This window comes from Anomaloglossus baeobatrachus, chromosome 12 (assembly GCF_048569485.1).
Source record: "Anomaloglossus baeobatrachus isolate aAnoBae1 chromosome 12, aAnoBae1.hap1, whole genome shotgun sequence".
Taxonomy (NCBI): domain Eukaryota; kingdom Metazoa; phylum Chordata; class Amphibia; order Anura; family Aromobatidae; genus Anomaloglossus; species Anomaloglossus baeobatrachus.
This window is the reverse complement of record NC_134364.1, coordinates 51,091,163-51,106,817: the sequence shown is the minus strand read 5'-3', so window position 1 is coordinate 51,106,817 and position 15,655 is coordinate 51,091,163. Positions and strand designations below refer to the sequence as shown.

Below are 15,655 nucleotides of genomic sequence, written 5' to 3'. Positions count from 1 at the left end.
ATTGACTCCAAACCAGGCCATGCTCCTCTTTACGGGGAGCGGCCAGGGGTCAGCGCAGGGAACGCACTGACATCAGGCCATACTCCCACCCCTCCCCAGCAATGGCTATAAGGTTAGTCATCTTTCTTCTCGCAGCAGCACCGGCTGCTGTAGGCATTTTCTCCCCACGTGAAGGACAGGAAACCACTGATGCATAGAGAGGCTCAACCTTTTCAATGCTGTAGGTTTCCTGGCCTTCAGGGTGGGTAAACCCTCTCTCCTTTACTATATAATTGTGCATTAGACCAGTAAATGAGCACAAATATACTTGAATAGTTAATTTGCCCTAGTTACTAGCCCAAAGTTGATGTTCATCCATATATCTGGTGCAGACAAATGCCACATATGCATTAAGATAATGATTGGTTGCAGTGGTCTTGTAAAGAAAGGACAGACCTTACTTCTACTTTCATGGCAGAAAATTTAAAGGAACATATAAGTAGCAAAGTATTCTTATTTTGAAACACTTTAAATTGAAAGAGAAATTCTGAAACATCTCCATTTTTCTACAGAGAATATGTAATTTTGGATTAAAAAGCTTTTTCTACTACACTCTGGGTAGTCTTAGCACAGGCAAATAAAGACATAATAGTTCATAGAATGGTAGCGTTGGACCAGATAGCTCAAGGTCCCTTCCAACGCCCTGGGATGATTTAGCAAAGCCTACACTCCCAACTATGTTTATTTATCTAGTTTCCATTTGAAGATTTCCATTGATGGAGAGCTCACCACCTCCCGTGCTTGCCTGTTCCACTCAGTTTTTTTTTTCTTTTTTTCCTAATGTCTAATCTGAATCTCCTTCCTTTAAGTTTCATCCCATTGCTTCTTGTACTGCCTTGAGCTAATGAGAATAGGGTAGTTTCCTCTGCGCTGTAACTACCTTTCAGATATTTGTAGACAGTTATTGTTTATGGCTTATTTCACTTGCACAAATACTTTTGAGCTTATAATAAAATTACAGTCTAAAACACTAGATGCCTCGAGGTAAGAATAAAAATTTTCTAAATTAAATACAGAGGCAGACTTGTAAATGGTTAAAAATTGCAACGCTTACAATATATCCATGATATACATGTAACAGATCAGTACAACTCGCACTATACACATAGATGAGGTTTGGAAGGTAAGACTCCCGGCTTCTAATCTGTAGAGGTCTGATATCGCTGCATCGTTCGTAGAAAAGTTGATCAATGCTCCATTGGTGAAAACGTCATTAAATCTGTCAGTCCAGGAAAAGTGCCCATCATAGGAGAAGACTGAACCTGCAAAGAAACTTCAGTTAGTTTTGGGTAAGGACTTATGAATTCATAGGGATGCATCACTACTCTTTATACAAGTGGGGTGTTACATATGGCCTTATAGTAATTGTACTTAAAAAAAGTTTGCTGACTAATTGCATGGGTTGGGGGCTAAAATAAGTTTTGCAATTAGATTATTAATTTTTCCATACTTTGGCTTTATAAAACTTGGTCATAAATGAGTAGACAGCAGCCTAGAAAAAGATAAAGGATTGCATCAAATTCTTTCTGCAGCCAGTAATGGACCCTCAAGCACAGAGGGTAATGAAGGTAAACTGCAAATACTGAGGATCAAATTGCAAAAGTGGTCTTAAAAATGCATTTTAAGAACGAATGAACACACACACACACACACACACACACACACACACACACTTATAATTTAAAATTGTTTGCCCTGTCAGTTGTAAGAGCCAAAACAGGTACTCCGTCTTTTTTTAATTTTTTGGTGGCTTAAAAGGGAACCTGTCACCAGTTTTGAATGTTCTACCAAAAGTCTCACCTTAAGCAGCTCCAGGGCTGTATTCTATGAAGGTGCACCTGACTCCTCATGCAGACCCCACAAATACATACCATATTTTTCGGACTATAAGACGCTTTTTCCCCCCCCAAATGTAGGAGAAAGTGGGGGGTGCATTTTATGGTCTAAATATAGGCTGCAGGGGAATGAGGGTGGAGCGGGTCATCGGCAGCATGAGCAGGCTGCAGCAGCACCTGTCGTGACCACGTGGGCCCACTGAAGCCGGCGCCTCTCTGCGTGCGGCGTCCCCCCCCCCCTCGTCCAGCGTCCCCCCCCCCCTCGTCCAGCGTCCCCTCCCTCTCCCAGCGTCCCTCCCGTCTGCTGGCCGCAGCTGTATGGAAACTAGCGGTGCTCACAGCAATGACATCATCGCTGTGTCCACATGCAGCCACCACCAGCCCGGCCAGGAGGACATCGCAATGCTGCAGGGATCGTGGCCGGCTCAACAGCGCTGCTGGCAGACAGGAAGAGCGACACTGCATGGAGCGAGGAAAGGAGAGAGTGTAAACTTTTATTTATTTTTTTGTGTGCCACAGGATGCAGATCATAGCAGGATGATGGTGGGAGCCATACAGCAGGATGGGGGCCATATATACACACACAAAGCAGAAGGATCATTACCAGGATGGGGTACTTTAGAGAATTTGGGGACATAACCCCCATAACAGTGTCAGCAGCAGATATTTGCCTCATAACAGTGTCATGACCACATTTTTTTTGCTTAAAATTTTATTTTCCTTCTCTAAAACCAGGGTGCATATTATGGTCCAAAAAATACGGTACCTCTAAAATATGCCACCATGTTACTAAACAGTTCTGGTGGGATAGGAGTAATGTTGGGAGAGTTTCAAAATACTTTGATTTGTGATACTCATAATGAGTACTCTAATACTCACGTATGCATTCCAAACTGTGCAATTCAAGTCAATGGGGAATACTTGCAATGTAACAAGTAACCCAAAAGCCATACTATTTGCTACTCACACAAATAGTACAGCATTTGATTTGTTACATTAAGAGTTTTCCCCATTGACTCGCATTACATATAGTGTGTGTGTGTGTGTGTGTGTGTGTGTGTGTGTGTGTGTGTGTGTGTGTGTGTGTGTGTGTGTGTGTGTGTGTGTGTGTGTGTGTGTGTGTGTGTGTGTGTGTGTGTGTGTGTGTGTGTGTGTGTTAGATAATGAGTACTATGAGTAATGCAAATCCAAGGATTTCAAAACTTATTAGCGTCTTTTTCATCTCCTCCCTCCTTTTTGCTGTTCTCCTTTGATGATTGACGTCACTGACGCCTCAGTCATCCAAGTAGCTGGTCAAAATGGCGTACCTGTGCATTAATTCCCGGCTTGTGCAGGTGCACTTTGCTCTGCCCCATTGCAGGCAGAGCCAAAAACAGGTGCGCTTGTGCAAGCCGATGAAGACGGCAAAGGAGGGACAGGAGCCGAAAAAAGAGGATGCCCATCTGACCAGAAAGGTGAGTTTACATACCTTTATAAAAATCTGCCGCCACAAATTTAAATGAACCGTTCAGGGTTAGATGGGTGTCTTTTTTGGCTCCTGTTACTGTTTAGTTGTCCTTACCAGCTCGTGCAAGTGCACCTATGTTTTCATGTCTGCCCAAGCTTGGAATGGATGATGACGGAAGAGTCATCCATGTCAATCATCAAAAAGGAGGACAGCAGAAAGGAACGGAGCGAGAAGCAAAAAAAAAAAAAAAAAAAAAAAAATTGAACAAACCGCCCATCCTACCAGAACGGTTCATTTACATACATGGTGGCCGAGATTATACACGCACCACTATATGTCTTGTGGGTTCTGCAAGGGGAGTCAGGAAACAAGGAGTACCTTCATAGAACGCAGCCCAGTAGCTGCAGAAGGGGATACTTTTGGTTTAATTCTGCAAAAACTGGTGACAGGTTCCCTTTAAATGGATATTCAAATAGATTGACAGCACTTCTATAGTGCTCAGAGCCCTAGTATTGGATGCACACATGCTGAACCCCCTGCCCAGCAGAAGCAGCTTGTCAAAAGTCACTGAATCAGTGATCCCATTTTCAATGACCCGCATTTTCTGAGTGTTTTTGGTACAGCACTCGAGAGGGAAATAAAACTCCCCACACTAATAGATACAAAGCAGTTTATTAATCTAGAATAAATATAAAAGGACAAAAAGACTGAACATATACATTATACATATAAAAAGCCTCATTTCTACCATCTCATCTTCAGATGATTGAGGAATAAAATCACTTCTCTACCATGATCGGGGTGCAGCTTCCAAGGAAATCAAGCGGAGCGCTGGAGGTCTTCACATCTATATAACAAAAAAAAAAAAAAAAATGTATAGCTTTATTGAATACTTTTTCCAGATGTCAAACACTATCCATTCAAGGGGGGAGTCACAAGTGATGCTGTGCTAGATACTAGAATGGGCTGAGCACAGAATTATGTATGAGTCACAACTTTTTAGATGCAATTTACATACTACTATTGTTGTCCTAGCTGTAGTGAGGCCTCATGTGATTTCATGGGGTCTAGTAAACGCCAAAAGCACGCAAGATGCCGAGCTGCAAGTAAACACTGACTTGACAGGACAAAATGAAGAATCATGTTCAACTCAATCTACACTTTTGTACTTTAGGTTTATTGATGCTTTAACCATTATTGATTGCCTCTTCCACAAGACTCAAGGGTGAAGAGCGATGCATACCTTCATCAGGCCCCGGCTCTGACGTCTCCAGTAACGAGGGAGTTTGTGGTGCATGTACGTCTTTTTCTGGACTGCACATGAAAACATCATCTGAAGTCACGCTTATCTCTATACTGGTCTCCGGGTTACAGCCATCTTGAGTAGTTTGGCTTGTTTCAATGCTCATACATTCTAAACCTGGAGAGTCCACTGCTCCCAAGGAGACCGTGTGAGTGGGAACCAAGTACCTCGTCAGGTCAACTACTTCAGGGACCTGTGTTAGACATGAGACACAATGAGGACCTCCATTGTACATAGAACCCTAAAATAAGGTGAAATAGATTAAAGAAAAGCAAACTCACACAATCTGCCTCTGTAGTCTCCCGATTCTGGAGTGTAGGATCCGGCTCTTGGTTCTGCAAACTGAAGATAAAACGATGCATCAGTAACTGATCAGTTGTATGGAGAGAAATGTCCAAGAACATTGAAGACGCTCAGATGGAGCAAGACTGTAGCGATAGGCACCACACTGCTTGCTCATCATGAGGTTGATCTATCCCCAAACCTGTCTTCAACACTTAATTTGCCAATTTCTACATTTGGATGGGGTACTTCTTGACCAAAACTTAAATGATCAACCCTTCAAAGATCTAAAAAGTTTGAGGGTTCAGCTTTACGAGACTGTCTTCATTACATAGCAGGCAAACTAGAAAAGGAGCCAAGTCAGAGGTCTCAAACACACGGCCTGAGGCTGCTTGTTGCAGCCTGAGTGCCCGCAGACCCCGTGAAGATCGCATTACTATGCAGGGGGCCGGCAGGACTATACCAATGTCAAGCAGGTAACATCGATGTATGAAGTCACCTGCTTGTCTGTGATTGGTAAAGTGCAGAGAGCTCCTAAGTGCATGCTGTGCCACAAATGAATCAAGTGTAGTAAAGCCCTGCCGGCACCGTCCCCTTGCATGGTAACACGATCGTCACGGGGTCTACAGGCCACAACAAGCAGTTTAGAGAAAACAGGGAATGGAGGAAAGTGAAGAATTTTTTTTCTTCTTTTTGTATGTCAAGAATGGCATAGTAGGGAACTAGGATGAGGACTGGAGACATTACTACTTGGGTACAATACTACAAGGATGGGCACAATGATGGTGGACATTACTACAGGGGACAAGAATGAGCACAATGCTACAAGAATGGGCACATTACTACTGGGCACAAGAAGAAAAAAAAAAAAAGTTATTAAAAATGCTTTGGACAAAGTGCAAGTTTGTTTTAATAAGCCAGCAAAAATTTCACAAAAAGTGATCCAAAAGGTGTATAGAAGAAAGTACATGGAATCACTAAAATGTCACTTGTCCCTGCAAAGAATGCAGCCCCCACCCAAATAATTCTTCTATGTGCGGCCCATACACCCAGCCGAGGTTGAGACCCCTGCGCTAAGTAGTTGGATTCCAGGTTCTCAATTGCCTACCTTGGAAAGTCACTTGGCGGAAGTGGCAAACACCAGCTGTCTACTAGGATTTGTGTGGATGCTCCTGCGCACTTCTGTCATGCAGAGGGCAGAAAGAAGGGAATTTTGTTTACTTACCGTAAATTCATTTCTTCTAGCTCCTATTGGGAGACCCAGACAATTGGGTGTATAGCTTCTGCCTCCGGAGGCCACACAAAGTATTACACTTTAAAAAGTGTAACCCCTCCCCTCTGCTATACACCCTCCCGTGCATCACGGGCTCATCAGTTTTGGTGCCAAAGCAGGAAGGAGGAAACTTATAAATTGGTCTAAGGTAAATTCAATCCGAAGGATGTTCGGAGAACTGAAACCATGAACCAAAAGAACAATTCAACATGAACAACATGTGTACACAAAAGAACAGCCCGAAGAGAACAGGGGCGGGTGCTGGGTCTCCCAATAGGAGCTAGAAGAAAAGGAATTTACGGTAAGTAAACAAAATTCCCTTCTTTGTCGCTCCATTGGGAGACCCAGACAATTGGGATGTCCAAAAGCAATCCCTGGGTGGGTAAAAGAATACCTCGATAAAAAGAGCCGAAAAACGGCCCCCTCTTACAGGTGGGCAACTGCCGCCTGAAGGAGTCGCCTACCTAGGCTGGCATCTGCCGAATCATCGGCATGCACCTGATAGTGTTTCGTGAAAGTGTGCAGACTCGACCAGGTAGCCGCCTGACACACCTGCCGAGCCGTAGCCTGGTGTCGCAATGCCCAGGACACCGACAGCTCTGGTAGAATGGGCCTTCAGCCCTGCAGGAATCGGAAGCCTAAAAGAACGGTAGGCTTCAAGAATCGGTTCCTTGATCCACCGAGCCAAGGTTGACTTGAAAACCTGAAATCCCTTACTCTGGCCCGCGATAAGGACAAGAGCGCATCAGACCGGCGCAGGGGCGCCGTGCGAGAATTGTAGAGCCGGAGTGCTCTCACCAGATCTAATAAATGCAAATCCTTTTCACATTGGTGAACTGGATGCGGACCCAAAGAGGGTAAGACGATATCCTGATTGAGATGAAACGGGGATACCTTAGGGAGAAAGTCCGGGACCGGACGTAGAACCACTCTATCCTGGTGAAAGACCAGGAAGGGGGCTTTGCATGACAGCGCTGCTAGCTGAGACACTCTTCTGAGTGATGTGACTGCCACTAGGAAGGCCACCCTTTGCGAAAGGCGAGATAGAGAGATCCCGCATCGGCTCGAAAAGTGGCTTCTGAAGAGTCGTCAGCACCCTGTTAAGATCCGAGGGTGTTAACGGACGCTTGTAAGGTGGGACCGGAAAGCGCCGATACTTGTCCCTTGAGAGAGCCGAGAGACAAGCCCTTGTCCATTCCGGATTGAAGGAAAGAAAGAAAAGTGGGCAAGGCAAACTGCCAGGGAATAAAACCCTGATCAGAGCACCAGGATAAGAAGATCCTCCAAGTCCTGTGATAGATCTTGGCGGACGTTGGTTTCCTGGCCTGTCTCATGGTGGCAATGACATCTGTAGATATCCCTGATGACGCTAGGAGCCAGGACTCAATGGCCACACAGTCAGGTTTAGAGCCGCTGAATTCAGAAGGAAATATGGCCCTTGAGGCAGCAAGTCTGGTCGGTCTGGGAGTGTCCACGGTTGACCCACCGTGAGGTGCCACAGATCCGGGTACCACGATCACCTCGGCCAGTCTGGAGCGACGAGGATGGCGCGGCGACAGTCTGACCTGATCTTGCGTAACACTCTGGGCAGTAGTGCCAGAGGAGGAAATACATAAGGCAGTCGAAACTGCGACCAGTCGTGAACTAGCGCGTCTGCCGCCAGAGCTCTGTGATCCTTGGACCGAGCCATGAATGCCGGGACTTTGTTGTAGTGCCGAGACGCCATTAGATCGACGTCCGGCGTTCCCCAGCGGCAACAGATCTCTAGAAACACGTGCGGGTGAAGAGACCATTCCCCTGCGTCCATGCCCTGGCGACTGAGAAAATCTGCTTCCCAGTTTTCTACGCCCGGGATGTGAACTGCGGAGATGTTGGAGGCTGTGGCTTCCGCCCCCCGCCGAATCCGCCGAACTGCTCGGAAGGCTTGACGACTGCGTGTGCCGCCCTGGTGGTTGATGTACGCAACCGCCGTGGCGTTGTCCGACTGAATTCGGATCTGCCTGCCCTCCAGCCACCGCTGGAACACCTTTAGGGCTAGATCCACTGCCCTTATCTCCAGAACATTGATCTGAAGGGAGGACTCTGTCGGAGTCCAGGTTCCCTGAGCCGAGTGGTGGAGGAAGACCGCTCCCCACCCTGACAGACTCGCGTCCGTCGTGACCACAGCCCCGGCTGGGGGCCGGAAGGATTTTTCCTTCGCCCAGGAAGTGGAAAGAAGACACCACTGAAGAGAGGTTTTGCTGCAAGGGAAAGAGACGTTCTTGTCTAGGGACGTCGACCTCCTGTCCCATTTGCGGTGTCCGATAGAATCGGACGCAGACGAAACTGCGCAAGGGAACTGCTTCCCTTGCTGCCACCATCTTCCTGAGAAAGTGCATGAGGCGCCTCAAGGGGTGACTGGGCCTGAAGGAGAGATTGCACCCCTGTCTGTAGTGAACGCTGACTATGCAGCGGAAGCTTCACTATCGCTGAGAGAGTATGAAACTCCATCCCGAGGTAAGTCAGTGATTGGGTCGGTGTCAGTTTTGACCTTGGAAATTTGATGATCCACCCGAACCCCTGGAGAGTCTCCAGAGCAATGGTCAGGTTGTGTTGACATGCCACCCAGGAGGGTGTCTTGACTAGAAGATCGTCTAGGTAAGTGATCACCGAGTGGCCCTGAGAGTGTAGGACCGCCACCACTGCTGCCATGACCTTGGTGAAGACCCGTGGGGCTGTCGCCAGGCCGAATGGCAGTGCCACGAACTGAAGGTGTTCGTCCCTGATGGCGAAACGCAGAAAGCGTTGAAGCTCGGGTGCGATCGGCACATGGAGATAAGCATCCTTGATGTCAATTGATGCTAGGAAGTCTCCTTGTGACATCGAGGCTTCAGAGTGTTCACCTCCTGAAAAAGCGCATCGGCTCGCTCGGGGGCGGAGATGTTTTGAGGAAACGAGTCGGAGGACGAGAGCAGAGCTCTATCCTGTAACCGTGAGACAGAATGTCTCTCACCCATCGGTCTTGGACATGTGGCCACCAGGCGTCGCAAAAGTGGGAGAGCCTGCCACCGACCGAGGACGCGGTCTTGGTGAGGCCGAAGTCATGAGGAAGCCGCCTTGTGACTTAGACCGCCATGCAGAAGAGTTCCTCTAGCCCTCCTCTGACCTGTTGGACGTGGAGGAACGGAACTTTGCTGAGGACCGAAATGACCGAAACCTTTGGACTGGGGCAAGGACGAGACCTTTCCCTTGGACTGTCTAGTAACTTCATCCAATTGCTCGCCAAACAAACGGTCGCCAGAAAATGGCAAACCGGTTAAGAACTTCTTGGAAGCAGAGCCTGCCTTCCATTCACGTAGCCACATGGCCCTGCAGACTGCCACCGACTTGGTGGATGCTACCGCTGTACGGCTCGCAGAGTCCAGGAACGGCGTTCATGGCGTAGAACGAAAAAACCTACGCCTGAAGTGAAGGACACAACCTGCGTGGCAGAGGCATGTGCAACCGCAATAATCTCAGCCTGAGAAGCTGAGATAGCTTGGAGTGCCCTCCCGGCTGCGAAGGCTGGAGCAAAAGATGAGACTATGGCTTCATAGATGGATTTCATCATAAGCTTTATTTGCCTGTCAGTGGCATTCGTGAGAGATGGACATCTGCCACTAATACTACGGATCTAGCCGCCAGCCTAGAGACTGGAGGATCCACCCTGTGACACTGAGCCCAACCCTTAACAACGTCAGGGGGGAAAAGGGTAACGCGTGTCAATAAGGCGCTTAGTAAGCGCTTGTCCGCAAAGTTCTGTGCTTCTGGACGGCCCCTCTGGAGTTAGAGTGATCGAAACACGCACTCCTGATGAAGTCGGGGAAGGTTCCCAGCGGGCCCGCTTAGCCTATCATAGACCGTGGTCCGTGACGGAGTTCTCACCGTGGGATCTGGGTGTTACCCCAGGAGCCCCTTGTTGTACCGACCTAGAGAGACCCGGGAGCGATGAACTCACAGCTCCCTGGCCCTGTGTTATCGGTCTGGACTGCAAGGCTTCCAGTATCTTAGCAGACCCTCTGTCCATAGACTGAGTCCTGGAATGTGAAAGCTACTCAGGGATTTGCCGATTCCAACATGCAAACTCTGTCCCTGTCATCTGTGCAGTGGAAACCGGCGGTACCACCTGGCCGAGGGTCCCACCAGTGCCGGAGGCTCCGGCTGAGTGAGTGCCCCCGGGGCCAAGCATTCACAAGAGGTACAGGTTGTAAAATAAGCCAGTGCTTTGGCACCCTTACTCTTTAAGAGCAGACCAAAAGCAAATAATGCTGCCGAACAGTGAGATCATATACCATATAAATAAACATATATACATACACACACACACACACACACACACACACACACACACACACATATATATATACACACACTGCGGCACCAAGGGGGGTCAGCACCTGACAAACTGGTGCCCCACAGTGCTCAGTGAGGGGGAAGGAGGATACCAACGTATGCTCCAGCCCTCCCTGCCGACGTCCAGTCGGCCGTCCCGTCGTTACCCCTGACTGGCAGGCCCGAGAACGGGAGTATATGGTACTAGGCCGTAAGAGCCGGGGACTAAATTTAAAAACGCGGCCGGCAAACATGGCGCGGTCGGCGCGGTAGTCCCAGTCTCACAAACCACTCAGCAACCGCTGCGGCGTTTGTAACACAGATGCTGCATGCACCGTCCCTCAGGGGACACAGAGTACCTTATGATGCAGGGCTCTGTCCCTGATGATGTCCAGTCTCCTGTCCGTCAGAATCCCCCAGGGGCTGCGGATGGAGCCCGGTCCCAGTGCATGGCGACCGGTTAGGATCCCCCTCTCCCAGAGCAGTGGAGCAGATTCTGAGATCCTCCACCGGCAGAATTATAACAATGGCTGCCGGCGTTCCGAGGGGAGGAGAGAGCCGTGGGCAGAACCGCAAAAGTGCGGGAACCTGGTGGCCCATAGTGATCAGTGAGGGGGGCGGAGGACAGCGAAGTGTGCTCCAGCCCTCACTGTCTGCATCATACCGACCGTCCCGCCTTTCTCCCTGACTGGCAGGCTCAGGGGCGGGAGTTTAACACACTAGGCCGCAAAAGCCGGGGACTAAAGTAAAAACCGCGGCCGGCAAACAGGCACGGTCGGCGCGGTAGTCCCAGACAAAAAATCCACACCGCAGTCGCAGCTGCGTCTGAGGCCAAGGTGCTTCATGCACCGTCCCAACGGGGACACAGAGTACCTGAAGATGCAGGGCCATGTCCCTGACGATACTCCGTCTCCTGTCCGGCAGATTCCCCCAGGGGCTGCGGAGGGAGCCCGGTCCCAGTGGCTGGATGACCGGTTAGGATCCCACTTCCCCAGAGCCCCTAAGGGATGGGGAAGGAAAACGGCATGTGGCTCCTGCCTGTGTACCCGCAATGGGTACCTCAACCTTAACAGCACCGCCGACTCAGTGGGGTGAGAAGGGAGCATGCCGGGGGCCCTGTTAGGGGCCCTCTTTTCTTCCATCCGATATAAATCAGCAGCTGCTGCTGACTAAAATGTGGAGCATTGTGTGCATGTGTGCCTCCTTCAACACAAAGCATAAAACTGAGGAGCCCGTGATGCACGGGAGGGTGTATAGCAGAGGGGAGGGGTTACACTTTTTAAAGTGTAATACTTTGTGTGGCCTCCGGAGGCAGAAGCTATACACCCAATTGTCTGGGTCTCCCAATGGAGCGACAAAGAAAGTGCAACGGTTCGCTCGGGGGGCGGAGATGTTCTGAAAAAACGAGTCGGAGGACGAGAGCTGAACTCTATCCTGTAACCGTGAGACAGAATGTCCCTTACCCATCGGTCTTGGACATGTGGCCACCAGGCGTCGCAAAAGCGGGAGAGCCTGCCACCGACCGAGGATGCAGTTTGGGGAGGCCGAAAGTCATGAGGAGGCCGCCTTGGAGACGGTGCCTCCGGCGGTCTTTGGAGGACGTGACTTAGACCGCCCTGCAGAAGAGTTTCTCTGGCTCTTCTGTGGCCTGTTGGACGATGAGGATTGGGACCTGGCTGAGGGCCGAAAGGACCGAAACCTCGCTTGAATTTTTCGTTGCTGAGGTCTCTTTGGTTTGGGCTGGGGTAAGGACGAGTCCTTTCCCTTGGATTGCTTAATAATTTCATCCAATTGTTCGCCAAACAATCGGTCGCCAGAAAAGGGCAAACCGGTCAAGAACTTCTTGGAAGCAGAGTCTGCCTTCCATTCGCGTAGCCACATGGCCCTGCGGACTGCCACCGAATTGGCGGATGCTACCGCTGTACGGCTAGCCGAGTCCAGGACAGCATTCATGGCGTAGGATGAAAATACCGACGCCTGAGACGTTAAAGACGCTACTTGCGGAGCAGAGGTACGTGTGACTGCATTAATCTCAGACAGACCAGCTTAGATAGCCTGGAGTGCCCACACTGCTGCAAAGGCTGGGGCAAAGGACGCGCCTATGGCTTCATAGATGGATTTCATTAGGAGCTCTGCCTGTCAGTGGCATCCTTGAGCGTTGAACCGTCAGCCACTGCTACTACGGATCTAGCCGCCAGTCTAGAGACTGGAGGATCCACCTTGGGACATTGAGCCCAACCCTTAACTACGTCAGAGGGGAAGGGGTAACGTGTGTCATTAAGGCGTTTAGTAAAGCGCTTGTCCGGGAAAGCCCTGTGCTTCAGGACAGCATCTCTGAAGTTCGAGTGATCGAAGAAAAAACTCCGAGTACGTTTGGGAAACCTAAATTGGTGTTTCTCCTGCTGTGCAGCCGACTCCTCTATAGGTGGAGTTGGGGGAAGAAAGATCTAGCACCTGGTTGATGGACGCTATAAGGTCATTTACTATGGCGTCCCCTTCAGGTGTATCAAGATTGAGAGCAACGTCAGGGTCAGAGTCCTGGGCTGCGACCTCCGCCTCATCCTCTAGAGAGTCCTCAAGCTGAGACCCCGAACAGCGTGATGAAGTCGAGGAAGATTCTAAGCGAGCCCGCTTAGCCGGTCTGGGACTGCGGTCCGTGCCGGAGTCCTCCACGTAATAACTAGAGGCCACCCCAGGAGCACGCTTCGTCGCAGACCGAGAGGGGCCTGGGGGCGATCCCGCAGTGCCCGGGGCCTGTGTAAGGGCCGGTCTGGGCTGCAAAGCTTCTAGTATCTTAGCAGACCATTTGTCCATAGACTGAGCCATGGATTGTGAAAGTGACTCAGAGTTTCTCAGCAAAAGCTGCAAACTCTGTCCCTGCCGCCTGGACAGGGGAAGCCGGCGGTTCTACCTGGGCCAAGGGTCCCACCAGTGCCCCAGGCTCCGGCTGAGCGAGTGCCACATGGCCCGAGCATTGCTCACAGTGAGGGTAGGTGGAACCTGCAGGTAGCATAGCCGCACAAGAGGTACAGGTTGCAAAATAACCCTGTGTCTTGGCACCCTTGCTCCTTGTGAACGACATGCTGTAGTCTCCCAGGAGAGTGATCACTGAGGGATATATAGCCACAAGCTAACAGTACAGCCGAACCGAGAAAATGTATACTATATTATATACATATATATATATATATACACATATACATATACATATACATATACACATATACATATACATATACATATACACATACATATACACATACATATACACATACATATACACATACATATACACATACATATACACATACATACATACATACATACATACATACATACATACATACATATATATAATAGTTCAGCACTCTAGGTGGCCCAGCACCGGTGGGAAGAAGCCACCTGGCTTACAGACCGCTCAAGCAGTGTGTGGCCACCAGATTCCCTGCCTCGGGTCTCCCAGAGGTGCTGCCAGAAGTCCACCGGCAGAATGTGCTTAAAACATGGCCGTCGGCGTTCACAGGGGAGGAGGGAGCCGTGGGCGTAACCACAAAAGTGCGGGAATCTGGTGCCCCAGAGTGAATAGTGAGGGGGGCGGAGGACAGCCAAGTGTGCTCCAGCCCTCACTGTCGGCGTCAGACCGACAGTCCCGCCCTTCCCCCTGACTGGCAGGCCCAGGGGCGGGAGTTTAAGGCACTAGGCCGCAAAAACCGGGGACTAAAAGTTAAAAACCGCGGCCGGCAAGCAGGCGCGGTCGGCGCGGTAGTCCCGGTCTCATACCAACAGCGCAGTCGCTGCAGCGTCTGAGGTCAAGGTGTTCCATGCACCGTCCCCAAGGGGACACAGTACCTGTAGATGCAGGGCCCTGTCCCTGATGATACTCAGTCTCCTGTCCGACAGAATCCCACAGGGGCTGCGGAGGGAGCCCGGTCCCAGTGCCCTGGATGACCGGATAGGATCCCACTTCTCCCAGAGCCCCTAAGGGATGGGGAAGGAAAACGGCATGTGGCTCCGGCCTGTTGGTTCTTTGATCCATCGAGCCAGGGTGGCCTTAGAAGCCTGCGACCCTTTGCGCTTACCAGCGACAAGGACAAAGAGTGCATCCGAACGGCGCAGGGGCGCCGTGCGGGAAATGTAGATTCTGAGTGCTCTCACCAGATCTAACAAATGTAAATCCTTCTCATACCGATGAACTGCATGAGGACAAAAAGAAGGCAAAGAGATATCCTGATTAAGATGAAAAGAGGATACCACCTTCGGGAGAAACTCCTGAATGGGTCGCAGCACTACCTTGTCCTGGTGGAAGACCAGGAAGGGAGCCTTGGATGACAGCGCTGCTAGCTCAGACACTCTCCGAAGAGATGTGATCGCTACCAGAAAAGCCACTTTCTGTGATAGTCTAGAAAGTGAAACCTCCCTCAGAGGCTCGAAGGGCGGCTTCTGGAGGGCAACTAGTACCCTGTTCAGATCCCATGGATCTAACGGCCTCTTGTACGGGGGTACGATATGACAAACCCCCTGCAGGAACGTGCGTACCTTAGAAAGTCGTGCTAGACGCTTCTGAAAAAAGACGGATAGCGCCGAGACTTGCCCTTTAAGGGAGCCGAGCGACAAACCTTTTTCTAACCCAGATTGCAGGAAAGAAAGAAATGTAGGCAATGCAAATGGCCAGGGAGACACTCCCTGAGCAGAGCACCAGGATAAGAATATCCTCCACGTTCTGTGGTAGATCTTAGCGGACGTGGGCTTCCTAGCCTGTCTCATGGTGGCAACGACCCCTTGGGATAATCCTGAAGACGCTAGGATCCAGGACTCAATGGCCACACAGTCAGGTTCAGGGCCGCAGAATTCCGATGGAAAAACGGCCCTTGGGACAGCAAGTCTGGTCGGTCTGGTAGTGCCCACGGTTGGCCGACCGTGAGATGCCACAGATCCGGATACCACGCCCTTCTTGGCCAGTCTGGGGCGACGAGTATGACGCGGCTGCAGTCGGATCTGATCTTGCGTAGCACTCTGGGCAAGAGTGCCAGAGGTGGAAACACATAAGGGAGCCGGAACTGCGACCAATCTTGCACTAAGGCGTCTGCCGCCAGAGCTCTGTGATCGCGAGACCGTGCCATGAAGGT

General features: G+C 50.1%; 1 protein-coding gene across 5 annotated transcripts in view; it reads right to left on the bottom strand.

The window, feature by feature from the left end:
• Positions 1–228: 228 nt before the first annotated feature.
• Positions 229–15,655, bottom strand: part of DLGAP5 (DLG associated protein 5) — a 200,368-nt gene continuing 184,941 nt past the window's right edge. For 4 of the 5 annotated variants that reach the window (XM_075331247.1, XM_075331246.1, XM_075331249.1 and 1 more), the window contains exons 16-19: positions 4,906–4,966; positions 4,565–4,817; positions 4,113–4,168; positions 229–1,301 (exon numbers count right to left, since the gene is read on the bottom strand). In XM_075331247.1, coding sequence (XP_075187362.1) covers positions 1,227–1,301; positions 4,113–4,168; positions 4,565–4,817; positions 4,906–4,966 — 445 coding nt within the window. In that variant the 3' untranslated portion in view covers positions 229–1,226. The remainder of the gene's footprint in view (positions 1,302–4,112; positions 4,169–4,564; positions 4,818–4,905; positions 4,967–15,655) is intronic. The other variant, XM_075331245.1, reaches the window with a different exon arrangement.